This window comes from Schistocerca cancellata, chromosome 6 (genome assembly GCF_023864275.1).
Source record: "Schistocerca cancellata isolate TAMUIC-IGC-003103 chromosome 6, iqSchCanc2.1, whole genome shotgun sequence".
NCBI lineage: Eukaryota > Metazoa > Arthropoda > Insecta > Orthoptera > Acrididae > Schistocerca > Schistocerca cancellata.
This window is the reverse complement of record NC_064631.1, coordinates 199,143,125-199,157,400: the sequence shown is the minus strand read 5'-3', so window position 1 is coordinate 199,157,400 and position 14,276 is coordinate 199,143,125. Positions and strand designations below refer to the sequence as shown.

The 14,276-nt window shown below is 41.5% G+C and overlaps 1 protein-coding gene across 1 annotated transcript in view; it reads right to left on the bottom strand.

Annotated features, from left to right (window-relative positions):
- Positions 1 to 12,994, bottom strand: part of LOC126088608 (stathmin-4) — a 34,514-nt gene extending 21,520 nt beyond the window's left edge. The window contains exons 1-2 of the mRNA XM_049906826.1: positions 12,841 to 12,994; positions 10,838 to 10,935 (exon numbers count right to left, since the gene is read on the bottom strand). Coding sequence (XP_049762783.1) covers positions 10,838 to 10,859 — 22 coding nt within the window. The 5' untranslated portion in view covers positions 10,860 to 10,935; positions 12,841 to 12,994. The remainder of the gene's footprint in view (positions 1 to 10,837; positions 10,936 to 12,840) is intronic.
- Between the last annotated feature and the right edge of the window lie 1,282 nt (positions 12,995 to 14,276).

The following is a 14,276-nucleotide window of genomic DNA, read 5'->3' as shown; positions in this document are numbered from 1 at the left end:
CATCTCGTTCAATGCATGTGGTGAGCAGTCGCACAAGCTTCTTTGTACCAAACTCCTCCCCCTCCCCCCAGTTCCTTCCGCACTAACCTCTTTCTGCACCTGCTCGTCGGGTGAACATTTAATACCACTCAGGGAAGTGAAAAGATGACAATATGAAGATGCCAAATCTTGGGAATAAATAGAGAGGGTGGATTGCCGAAACATGCTAACAGAGTCCAAGAGCTAAGGCTATGGGAGGGTGGGTGCTGTAGTGCGACAAGCACACACCTCTCGTCAGTATTCCTCTCCTTTCCTTCTGAATTGTGCTTTTGAGTTTTTAGAAACTCAAAATATCGGCGCGAATTGATGCCTTTACGGTTCCATGAGGCTATGATTTTTACTAGAAATTGTATTTTTGAATTTATTGGACGATGGAAATTCGTGTGGTGCCACCGTGACGACTATATAATGAGCCATCCACGTTTCATCTCTAGTCACAACAACGCTCAGAAAACCCTCACCTTCTCACTCAATTAGCCCAAGAAACTTGTGGGCGCTGATGACATTTCTTGTGCTGCTCTATCGGCGGTTTTGGGACTCATCTTGCGCGCCGTTTCCGGTGTCCCTGCGTTTCTGGAAGAGTGTCATCAGAAAGTTCAGGTAAGTTGTGCAAGTATTGCAGAAATTTCTTCCAATGTCAATCGATGGTCTTCATAAAGTTTTCTCGATTTTTGCACTCCGTACACCACTTAAGAACACACATTCTGTAACACCTTCGCCGTAAACCGTTTCGATCCGCGAAAAAATTTCGATGTTATTCCTTCCGCGAGTAGAAAGTGTATCACAGCGCGCGACTCACTAGGCGGGATTTCTTACCCGTCTTTCACGCAACTGGACACTACAACTTCTGCTGCTTGCTTACTAGCGTATTGCTGCTATACTCGCTCTGGTCAGGGGATCCCATCCACCACGGTGTAGGCGATTCTCAAAACAAAACCACAATCCGTTATGGTCATAACACATTTACTTTTCGATATGACTTTTATAAGAACCCTCCCCCCCCCCTACAAAGCAGACATCACGCTAACGTATACTGTAGCCTTGACAATGGTCTCAATACGGAAGCTATTTCGTAAATTTATTTAGGTACATCTTACCCAGACGAAGCCATCTACTGATAATTAGTTCCCGTAGGGCTACCAAACTACGGGTGATATTTACATATTTACTACCACGTTCCATCCGCTCTTTCAAATAGTTCTAGGTAAATTGGGTGATTTAGCGGGCTTGTCGAGGAGCGATACGGTGTCCGAGTGTAGGTACAATGAAAGTATACGTTTTGACCAATGAACATTGCTGTTATCTTTGAAGACAAGAGCGTTCACAGCAAATTACTCAAGACGTGAAAGGACGGGCGACATATTCTCACCGACGTCCGGGTTTATCTTCACATTATCCTCTATAAGCGGGTCACGTAATGATACGAAAACAGCTGAGACATCAAGAGCCATCTCCAATATAAACTAAATCATCCACACGCCGCGGATTACACGTGTTATTTGGCAGTCTGGACACTGCGGCTTGCATCATTCGCAGAGGCAAAATTGCGACTAGTCAGATCATACTTCACGCCTCCAGGTAGCTACTCTACAGTTATGTTTCTGTGTTGATTGGTCCATCAAAGACATACAGCTTTGTGGTGGCGTAAGCCAATGGCCTTCTGCGAGATACCCAACTGCAAGTATCTGTGTGGTGTTTCCTTGGCAATGAAACAGTTGGGTCTGCATTCACAGAGCAGCAATTCCTGTAATCTGTGAAACCTATGTCACTGACGAGGTGTGACTGTCCTGTTATCTTTTTGCAGCCACTGTTCTTACGCCATTCCTCGTAGACACAATGGATAGTCCGCATTGACACAGCAAAAAATCTGGCATATTCATTCGCGGTTTGGTCATGGGCACATCGGAACATAATTGTTACTTTCTGCCATTTATCAAGTCGAATCTTTTATCTTGCTGTTTCTATACAAGCAACTGGCACATACCATTTCACTGCCATGAATTTATGTCTACGGAGTAGGGTCACACGACCGTGTAGTGCTGGATATACGTTTACAGCGCTCGAAAGCTGAAAGCTACCTATGCGTTCCTTTAAAAAGGCGACTAATATTTTGTCAGATGACCTTTATTAAAAGTAACTGCTCTGAGCTGAACACTTTACGTGGTATTTAGGGCACATTAACAAAACAGGTGATCAACAGTTTAAGTACGAAGGACCATTTGGAGGAGACGGCCGCTGTAGCCGAGCGGTTCTAGGCGCTTCAGTCCTGGACAGCGCTGCTGTTAAAGTTGCAGGTTAGAATCCTGCCTTGGGCATGGATGTGTGATGTCCTTAGGTTAGTTATGTTTAAGTAGTTCTACCTCTAAGGGACTGATGACCTCAGATGTTAAGTCCCATAGTGCTTAGAACCATTTGAACCATCATCTGAAGGTGAAAATAAATATGGTACTTAAATATGATTTAAGACTGATTCGGAACACTTGCATCCAAAACCTGACAACGAAAAGGGAAGGAGAAATTAACTGCAAATTTCCACTCACATTAAAGAGTATTCGGTAATTACACAACGATACGGAATAAACATTGCATAAATCGTTTCGCATTAGTGCAAGGCTACCAGCAACAGTATGCACATGCAGTGTGATTCATTTTTTTTTAAAATCTTCCTGGACTTTTCAGCTTTTGAAAATGCACACGTCGCGTAAGTAGGAACTGCTGATGAGCAATGCATCCTGGTGAACTTGTGCAAGGAAGAACGTTAGAAGGATAAGGATTTAACGTCCATTGGAGAGCAGGTTTATTTCAACTAGAGCACAAGCTTCACTGGGTAATCATAGGGCCTTTGAGAGTGTTGAATCCATCGTAATAATAGCGTATGTATGGATATGTTTGGTTCTCTTTGAAAATTGCAGCAGTATCAACAGTCCCAACACTACAATGGCTGGAACAAGGCACTGTACAGGAGGATTCAATTAGTCACGGGATAGGACCACCCAGCCAACGGTAGTTATTTTGTAAGTGCCACAGGCTTGATTTGTTGCCTGTTTTTTAAGCACGGGGGCACAAAACATGCCATGATGTTTTCGATGAAACCATGTCCGATTGGCCTCACGTGATCTGCAGATATCTAAAATTCTCATCGGCGATCCACTTTTTAAAAGTTAAACAACTCGAGACAGGACCCTTCTGCACTCATGGCACTGTTGGGTGGGATATCCAGACATAGGTTCACGCGTTTAACCAGAAACATCACTGTACACAGGCAACTTCCCAACAACAGTTGGCCTCTAGTGGAACATCTTTTGAGTTCACGTTATGGTGTGGGTGAAATGGCGCAATTTTTTCGCGACCCGTCCGCTGCTTGCGTCCAATATGTCGTCATTAAGAAACTTACACGAATTTGTTACGGACAGCGGGCATGGCTGGAGATTCTGTAGTGTTATACATAGTCTTTATGGCTACTGGGAGAAATGAAAAACCTTAACTGGTGAGAAGAAATTGTGCTATGTACTCATGACCGTAAACATAAATTGTGTTTAAGTGCGGGTGAAACATACTCATCGACCAAAGAGCTACTCTGAGCACAACACTGACGAGATGCAGATCCATTGGCGGATGACTTGTGATCAGTTATTTAGTTTTTTTGGTAAAATGGGATTTCTACCGAAAAATTCTATGGTACGTAATAAGTAAGATCTTTAATAAACATCTGAAAATACTATCATATTTTATTTCCACGGGTAGATCGTAGTAGTTTTATAGCTGTATATTTCCAACCCTTTTCATGCCCAAGTTAGATTCATTAACTAGTTCACGTGACAATCACAGTGGACAAGGGAACTGTCTTCCGTATTCTAAGTCTTGTCCTCCTCCATACAGTTTTCTTGAAGCCAAGTTACTTGAAACTACTAGAATTGGCTGTGAGGGCAACTTTCGCACCAATATTTATAATCTTATGACCCAGCTGGCACTAGACCAATTGCAGCTATCTTACTTTCGCAGCAGGAGGTAGGCATTATGCATTCAGAACAGGTCAAGTACTGAAATGGACGATTGCAATGGTTGCAGACAGCAGTTACTAAGATGGTGGATATGTAACGTTAACAAAGAATTATTCATTACCTACAGCTTATAGTTTAACGACACAGAAAATCAAGCACGTGCAGTGAAGTATAGGTCTTTGTGGAAAAACGGTTGTCTTTAATCTTTGCTTAGAACCATAATTAAAAAAAGAACCCAGTGAACTTTGCTTTGTTACTATAGCAAGCACGTAAATTTGGATGTGTCAGCGGCTAATGACTACGTTTTCTGACGAACTCACAGTAGGCAATTTGATTGCTTTCTTTCGAAACTGGATCTTGTTTTCGACGAACCGCTACAGGATTTCGGTGCAACAATATACTTAGCGTTCCAGTTGCTTTGTAGCTTCACCCAAGGCCTGTAATACATACACTTCTCGGGTTGGATCGCTGGTTGGTAGCAAAATTCGTCTCGGTTCTCATGGCGAGTTCAACTTCCGCCAACGACGAGGATTTCGTAACAGATGGAGCACAAGCTACGAATGGGGAGAGATAGGAACTGAACTGGGCTGTGCCCTTTCGTACGAACCATCCTGGTATATGCATATGCGATTTAAGGGGGAAAATCCTGAATTTGGACGGCCGAACGCAGATTTGAACCACCGTCCTCCCGAATACGATACCAGCGTGTTAAATACTGCGTTATCTTGCTACTGTGATTTTCATATTTGTGCGAAAACGCCGGGATGACCATCATTCTTGCACGCGAAGACCTCGTTTAAGGATGCAAGAATGGAAACGCTTACTATGATACTTTCAGCAGGGCAATACTGGTTAATGTGCTGTCGCGGTTAAGTCAACAATTGGTGTAGTGGTAGCTGCAACGGAAGACCTGCAGAGCCACTCACGAGTCAACGTGCAAGGGCGTCTCATGTGTTGCTAAAAGAGGCATTGCATTTCCTCTCTACAATCCCATATGCATAATCGCCGCTTCCCTATAGTGATGACCAACGGCATTCGCTACTACTTCATTTGGCTTGGAACATAAGGCAATAGCTTGTATATGCCTTCATTCGTGAATTTTGTTGGTAAGTATCTTCGTACGCGCAATCCGAAATGTGAGCGCCTCAACGGTGGGTAATTTCAAGCTTGAAAAATACCTGTTGTTGCTCGAAACGTACGCGGGTAGGTACTTCAACTACTTCGAGTTTATGTCGTTGGGCGGAAAAAAAAATTGGCCGCAGATTCGTTCAGGGAATCATTGAAGCATTCTCCCAGAGATTTCAAACCATATCCTGTCAATCACTCAGAAGGAACTTTATGGACGGCAACTTCTAAGCAACACCAACTGAAACCTCCTGAGGACCTTAACTTCCCATCTTTTTATGTTATACACTCGCCAATATAAATTAACAAACAGCCTGTAGCTCTAACCAGACCGAAATTATAAGAAAGGCATGAATTTAAAAAGTTGAAGGCGACATACTCGCCATCACGTGAAGGTACTATGTACACTACACAGTGGACGTTGTGTTGCTCAAGTTTGGAAGTAAACAGCTGTGCTCTAATAATCTTCGTGAAATTTTGATTGTTTTGAAGTCTTCTGTAATTGTTCCGCGTTTCCAAGTCAACATAAGTGGCTGCACTACTAATAACTAATTCTACTTTCCGCTTTAAGGTTTCGTTTCGTAACCTCTAAATGGCGTACCTACTTATCAGATCCGTCTGATTTTCACTTATTGAAATATAGAAACAACCGTTATTACCCCATACCTGAAAATTTTAGCGCTGCTGATATAACTTGTGCAACAATGCAGAAACAAATTGCAATTTTTGTGAGGGCCTGATGTTGCTTTGCAACCGCTTCTTTGCTATCTTGTAGCGGCCTTAGTTCACAGTACGAATTTTCCCCTAAAAAAAAATTCATGATTTATCATTCACACAGCTGTTAAGTCGATATTTTTTATTCCAGCACTGTTTATCCCGCTGGGGGCCGTCCTCAAATATCTGCATACGAACGAGTAAGACTAATTAAGAAAGCCCAAAACCACAGATTCAGTTTTCTCTGCAGTACGGTAGAGGGTCAGCTTTTTTTACGTAACGAGCATGTTAGGAGGCATGACCCCCTTTAGCAGTTACCCTTGTGTTCAGTTCACAGGAGGCCTGATACAGTCCTATGCCATTATAGTAATTTTTCCATTAATTATTGCTTTAATTGTACAATGCAAGATAAAAAATGCCTTCTATTTAAAAAATTTAATAAGGGTCAAATAACAGCGGAATCAGTACAGTTCACAACTTTTACACTCCTCTAAACAACATTACCGTTCAACAGTCACCATGCATTTGTGCACACTTGTGCCACGGTTGAACCCAGGCATGAAAACCATCATTGTAAAATCTGGGTTTTGTTTCTGGACCCTCTATTTTCCGTTTTAACCTCATCCATAAAGATGAATGGGAGCATCGCAGGTAGACAACGCAGCTGCTGGCAGGCGCATGTCGCAGATGCCAATCGAGGACGTGCTGTGACGGACGCGTTCTAGTTCACAATCAAAGGCGAAAGTTGTGTTTTTGAAATCTTGGGTCAAGAACCGAAACCCTGCATTTTTCCAAACTGGTTCATATTATTGGATTCACCGATGGCGCAAATGTGTACAAAAGCAAGGCGACTTTGTTGAGCAATGGTGGTGCGTATAGCACAGTTCACGTTATTATTACAGGTACTAATTCCGCTGTTATACGTATCATTATAAATTTCCCTATGATCCAAGAGCCATTACCTTGAGCCACCCTTGTATATGCAGATATCAAGAGGTCAGTCCGGTATATGACAAATCTATAGTTCCTATGGCAATGGAATTAGATAATTAAATTCACATGTTCATGTCTAATATTTAACATCATTAACTACATTAGGTTTCCATGGAAAGGAATATTAGGTTGCCACAGAAAGGACCATCAGATAAATTGGCGCAGTCAGCACTACTTCATTTACAAAAAATTTGAATCCCATTTTTCGCCCAACTTAACACCTGTTGATTATTCGTATTTGAAGCCGACGTGTATGATAGAATCTTAGCCCTGTTTGATGTGGTCTTTAGCCGAAAGACCAGTTTGATTCAGTTCTTTATGCTAGTTTACAAATAAATAATAACTTTTTCCTTCACTGACATTTCTGATTGGCGAATGCAAGCACTCCCTTATCCCTTATTGGTCACAAGACTCAATTTCTTCCAACACTCCACAAACGTCTGCACTACTTCAGTTGACTACTTTGCTAATTCAATTCAGCACCACCAAAGACTCAATTTTTTTAAAACTGGTTCAGCAATATTTCTAGTCAGTACAGAAGATTCCATAGCAAACGAAACCACTGGGCTCACAGGCAAAAGCTGGAAAATAAATCAATAGCCACGATGCTGATTACCGAATGTCCAGCACACGCTTTGATTCATTGGCAGACCGACAAATTTGTACTTGTGAAGGATTGTTCTTAAAGCCGACACGCCCCCCCCCCCCCCCCCCCATCCCCACACAAGATCTAACCTAACCCAACCCAACCAACTTCGCAAATTCTTGAGTGTTTCGCATTGTCGCACCAACCGCCGGCAGAATTCGTTGCTGCCTGTGGGGGGGGGGGGGGGGGGGGGGAGGGGGGGCGCGCAACAACCTTTTAGTACTAGGCGGACAAGCTGACATTTTTCTGGAAAAGTTTGAAACCACAGCTGTTTTGAGGGGGCACGCCGTACGAGGAACGTAGCAGTAGCAATGACGTTGCGTATTTCAGTTGTATCAGTTTGCATGGCAATTAACAGACATCGCCACGGTATTAGATGTTTAAGGCCTCAGAATAGCATTTATCGTACATGTCTGATTTTAGAAATCTTCGTCATCCCACTTCTTTCAGTAATAAACTGGATTAATTTCTTCCCCTGAAGACGTCATTTCTCTGTCCGTAGTTCTCTCTCACCTTTCGCTGGCTTTGCCAATTCTGAAACAGCCAAGCAAGACTAATTCTGCGTCTCTGTAATTAAAAGTGACAACTCGAGAAACGACCTCAGCTACTGTAAAATGACGAACAATCGCGAAGCTCTATGGGGCAAAAGGGACCGAACTTCTTGACAACTACAGCGATGCTGCACTCCAAGTGGCCGAAGAATCAACTGCGGAATCACTAATTTTTAATGCTGTTACTTCCGTATTTCTCATTTACTAAACTGGTGGTCAACCGTAACCGAAGTATTACTTCTTAGCTAATGTTAACATATAATAAAATGTGTGCAATGTTATATTGTTCACAGTAGCAGAGTCGAATGATTAGAAATGAATAGTGGAACCAAGCATGCCACATACTTTCTGATGATGTGTTCCGATTGTAGTTCGCTTCGCGAGTTTCTTTACGCATTTCAGATTCATTTTAAGAGATTCAAAAACAGCCACGATTTTTACATTCTTGCGCAGTACTCGCTATTTAGTCTAAACAAGGGCATTTCGAACTTCTTGTTGCTTCGTCTTGAGCGTACCTTTTTCTTTTTATTTCGTGTTTGTCTATTCTGCTTCCCAGATACCAAAAGGATATATCCTCTTCTTTATTATTTCCCGGCTGCACATTTAGTCCTTCAGCATACCCACATGTGTACAATTTATCTTAGCCTACAGCTAGCACAGCATTTAGCACAAAACTAATTCCTCTCCACTTTCGGCTATCATTGCTGCATCATAAATGAATTCTGCCCTGCACTGACAATAAGTCCTTTCCTCATTCCCTTTACAATGAACAAATAATCAGTTTTGTCATCGAACTTGCCTAGCAACTTCGCTGGTTTCGACTTCTTATACAAATGTGTCAGTACATACCGGTTACATTAATTTGTATACCTTCTTCGTATCTGAGTTAACTTTGTCAAGAGAATGGCTGGGTAGCAACTGTGAGGTGCATTTCTATTAACTGGGTTAATGGTTTTAAAATTTTTATTGTAACAAGGCAAACCCTTCTGAGAGTTTGCGACCAAAACTAATACTGTACGAATACTTTGAGAATGCATACATGGAGACTTAAGTGATCATGAACACGTAGTTCATGAGATTCCACACAGTTATGGAAGCGCAGAAATCAAGTGAAGGCTTCAGAAACCAATGTTGTCCCTCTTCTTGTTTCGGATGACAAGGTTGATTTGCCGCAGCATAAAACTTTGCGGTTGACCAGTTATGCTCAGTAACTTTCAAAGAACATACTATAAGGTGCGTCATAGTTCTACACTACGCGCGCCTACAGCAGTTAGATCGAAACCAATGGTCGTGATACAGGAAGCGCATCAACTGCCTGCGCTGCGCTTTTTGTGAACATTAGGGGGGACCGACCCGATGCCTCGGCTCCACACACAAAGGCGTCTGCGGCGTTGCCATGTGACGCCAGGGAGAGACTTACCAGCGCCGTAGTTCAGATACCAATGCAAGTTTCCTCTGTCTTTCGTGCCAGAATCGTCGAAATGTTTTCACGTATCACGAAATTAATCGTATCTGAAGGCAAAGGTTAAACAGCCAACCACCTATGTCTTACAACAGAAATGAAGGGATTCCTCCGTTGTCTTGTTAGCACGTTAGTAACTCAGCGAAGGGGTTTGCCTTCTAGTTTATTTCTAGATGGTGGAAGTCATGGAGAAAGCAAACGAGGGGCGAATCCTAAACAGTGCTGTTAACTATAATATTTTGAGGCCAGTGTTATCTGTGTTAATATTACTAGAAAAACACTCTTGTGAAGTTTTGTGAATACCAGTATTAGGCAGATTATCAGACCTTACCAAAGTCTGTTACAAAGCAGAAAACTGACAAGTTTAAAAAAACGAGAACGGCTAATCAGGGTTTGAAGTTCCGTTAACAACGCAACAGACTAAAAACGCGATCCTCTGGGCAAGGAGGGTGTGCCCCGCGATTTTGGAACCATCTTTCCATTCTCCTCTAGCGATTTGCAAAAACTGTATAAAAATATCTGATTACAAAAATTCAAGTTGACAGCTGACTGTTAGTGCGGCGACGGTGACTTAGCTCCGAAAGATGTACACAATTTAAGATTTCCTACGCACTTAAAATCTATTACGCCAATGAACTAATATCTACCAACACTCGCTTTGCTACATGAAGCGCCGACCTCAATTTCATTTTCATTAGCCATAATTATGATTTACACTGAAGTCTCTTCCCTGATATTCCGTATGTATTTTCGCGTTTAGCTACATAACATGTGCAATACTGTACGAAATAGTGAAAATAGACTGCTGTCATGCACAACTGGTGCTAGCCCTATCTTTTTAAGGGCAATGATGCCGCAAGTTGTAAAATGGATGCAAGTTTGCTTGATTGGTGTCAATTGCTTTGGCACTACTGCGACAACATACAGTCGGTTTACAAACGCGCTTCCAGACAGTACTTCACAGCACAAGTCATTGACCTCACAGCACGGAACAAGTGAAAACGCAGTACGCTCTACCTAGACAATCGATTCATCGAAGGTCACGAGGTACACTCCCTTTTGTTTCTGCTACACAAGGCGCCAATCTCAAACGCGTTTTGTTTCAAACTGCCATATACACTGACGTCACGACACTTCCTCAATTACTTCAGCCAAGCTGGCACAGCAATGCAGCAAGCGTGTAATATTTATGACACATGCATCTCGCTGTCAGAATGTCCAACAAAGAATAGTCAGAAAAAATAAGCAGAAAGGGTAATTATAGAGATACCATGCTACATTAGTACTTAAATATTGCTGTACTTACATTCGTTGTCTGCTGATGCCATTTTGTCCGACGGTGGTGATTTGGTGCTGGAATCTGCTCCGGTCGGTAGCGGCTGCTCTGCGTCTGCGAGAGGAATGCTGCCGGCAGAAAGGATCGATTCATCGCTAGACCAGGCCAGCCGGCAGCCGTCGAGGGGGGGAGGTGCCCGCACTATACCTGCAATACGTCTAGCCTCTGCCTCCCTACAGTCCGCCCCCCCCCCCTACTTTCCGGCCCCTTCTCCAATTTACAGACCTGCAATGCTGCGTTAACACTTCACAATTTTGCAGGCAACAGCACGTGCAGTATTGCACAGTCATTGCATTTTTTTAAATATCTGGTTGCAGTTTAATAAGCTACTGATATTGACGTGTAGCTTTGCAGCTTACACATTTCGTTGTTGTACATAACTCTCTTCCCTAGCCGACTTATACATTATTTCTGAAAACTATCACAGCCACCTAAACAATGATCTACCACAACTTCAATGCACACAGTTGTGCTGTTACTTCCTACAGGTACATACCAACAAAAAGAAACTTTTTTTCTTTACACAGAAACAAAGAGTTTTTAAAACTGAAGAAATACAATATTGCTGCAATTTCTAGCAACATCTATGAGAACATTAAAAAATTCTGGCTTATTAACATTGCATTTGAGAACAGTTTCCCTGCTTAAACACTTTGAATCTATTCTCTTGTATGATTTTTGGATCTGCATCAACTAACCTGTATCATCGCAAAGAAAAAAAAAATCCCTACATACTTCTGTTTCTTATTACCAAAGAAAGACCATTGTGTTAATCATATTATAGTATCATAACTGCCGAGGAATCACTGACAATTTTGCATATGAAATTAAACACTAGATCTGTAGCAATAATTACCCCCTGGGAAACAGCACTTATTTCAAGAATATCTCGATTGTTCTATCAACGTCACTACTGTACACTGGCAGTCCACAACATTTAACACAAAGAAAGTTAACTGTTAGATTTATGTACTGTAGATAATGTATGGGCAGGTTTATCATGTACTGAATATTCGTTCAATGAACATACTTTAATTCATCACGGATGCCTAATGGTGCAGCATAGTTATTGAAATAGCTACAAACTTCTTCTTGTACGTTACTTTGTAACATGAAGTGACATAATGCATTACGTATGGAAACAAAGTAACTAATCACCAACCGTACTGGGCATCTCGCAGAATATCTGGACAGTAAACTCTAAACAAAAACGCAAGCACAGGTCGACATAATAATGCTCGTTATCATAGTACGTAGTGTAAGTCACATGCTAATTTTCCGTAAGGAAAGAAAATAGATTATTTGTCTGTGAACATTTTACTGCACGGAAACATTTTTTGTTCTTCCATCCAATGGAAACAAACTGAAAGCCATAAATACAAACACTGCTACAGGACTAGAAGGTACAGTAAATATGCAATGACACTCGTTTTGTTCTTCACGCGTTAAGACATTAAAGCAAAAATATACACCGCACATGTAATGTTTGAGTAATTAGCTCTATGGATGATTGCAACCACTAATCATGCGTTACGGATTTTAACAAAAGACACAAAAAATCCTCGTGTAACAAGTAACGTGGTTCTTTCATAGCAAGGAGAGAAGTACTGTCAACCAGAAAAGCTTTAAAAGATTTACTACCATAAATTCAAATCCATTAATGTTATTTCAAATCGCGTAGCATAGAGAGTGAATTAATGTAAACATGTTGAGATTATAAGAAATCATGAATGCGAAAGTTCAATGAGTTTTTACACTCACGCCTCGAAAGAGATGAAGGAATCCAAGTAAATACGTAACACGATAAGCCATCTGTACTTACAAGTCCCTTACGTTCATTAATTTATAAATGTTTCTTTGGATAAAAACTACGATGTAAACAAACTATGCTTAGCCAGAAGACAAAAAGCAAGCACAGCGACAGATACAACACGTTACGGAAAGGCCGTGGTAATAACATTAAACTACTATACCTGATAGAGCCCAAACAAAGTGCGAACGCCACAACAGCTTCTCACACAGTACTCGCCGCCACACTTCACGCTCAGACCGCTATCCTTCGCTTATATTGTCCACCATAGCTGCTCACCTACACTGAAGCCAAGGCACATCTCCATTGGCTAGTTCAAAACTCAAACCGCGCTCTCAGCTGTGATTGGCTGCAGCCCGCGTGGCAGCTTAACTGTCAAACCAGTTGCGTGTGCATTCTCACAGCTAGCCTAAGCAGGCTTAAACGCGTTTGAAAGAAAGGAATTCTACTTATAATAAATGAATTGTATGATAAACCGTACCAACAACAAACATAACCCACTCTATGTAACCGCACAGTACGTATTTTATGCTTATTTCTCACGCGCAGGGAGCAAAAATTTTCTCGTGTGAGACAAGACGTCGTTGATTTGTTCCATGCGCAATAGTTAACCTGTCGGAGAAATTAAAAAAAGACAGAATTTAACTCAAATCTATTTTCAGCTCTTTCGTACCCACCAGTTGCGAGGCAATCACGAATGCAGCGAGCAACGTCCTGAATATCGTGTCTTCGCAACTGTACTCACTCGGAGCAGCAGCTGTTTATTTGTACATACTGTTGCTAGGGCGATAAACAAAACAAGTTTGAAGTTAAGTGAATTACCTACTGCTTGAATATAATCGGCAGTTTCACGTTTTCTGGAATTTTGTTTATACGGCGAAATTACTTGACCGCCTGTTTCCTTTCAGTTGTCACGAATAATCTCAGGATGTTATCTGATATCCGAATATTTCCCTATATTTCTAAAAATTATATGATGACCACAAAGTACAGAGATCAATCAGCGCTTTGCTTATAATGAATAACTTCCAGGAAGGCTGTTCGATACCTCATATAATACTGTACAATGTCGAATCCTCGCCAAAGCATCGATGTATTGATTCTACATCAGAGGAAAGAATGTTGGTACTTAAGGTAAGGTATATCGACGCATCAAATGAGTTCGAACTTTAGTATTCGACTAATAAAAATCAATCTTTCGTCAAGCGATTGTTATATGATATGTCACAAAATTGCAGCATTTGTGGCGTTGAGAAATATCTTATGCCTTTTTTAGTCTTGGTATCTATGACAATTTCTTACCCATAAGAGGAGTAAACTTGTAACAATACACATTCTTATCGCTGTAAGTTACGGAAAGAACAAGTCTGATACCACAGACAAGGTATTTAAACAGTTTCCACTTTTTCGTAATTCATTTTAATTTCAGTCTTCTTTTCTCCCACACGCTTATAGTGAATGTTGTCCAACTGCTGCAAGATTATATCGTACATGAAACGGAAAAGTAGAATGTCATGGGACATCCGGCTGTGACATTACGAAAAACAACTCGAGAGGGTAAACGGTGTAAGGTTCCGTTACTGTGTCATCGGTATTAAC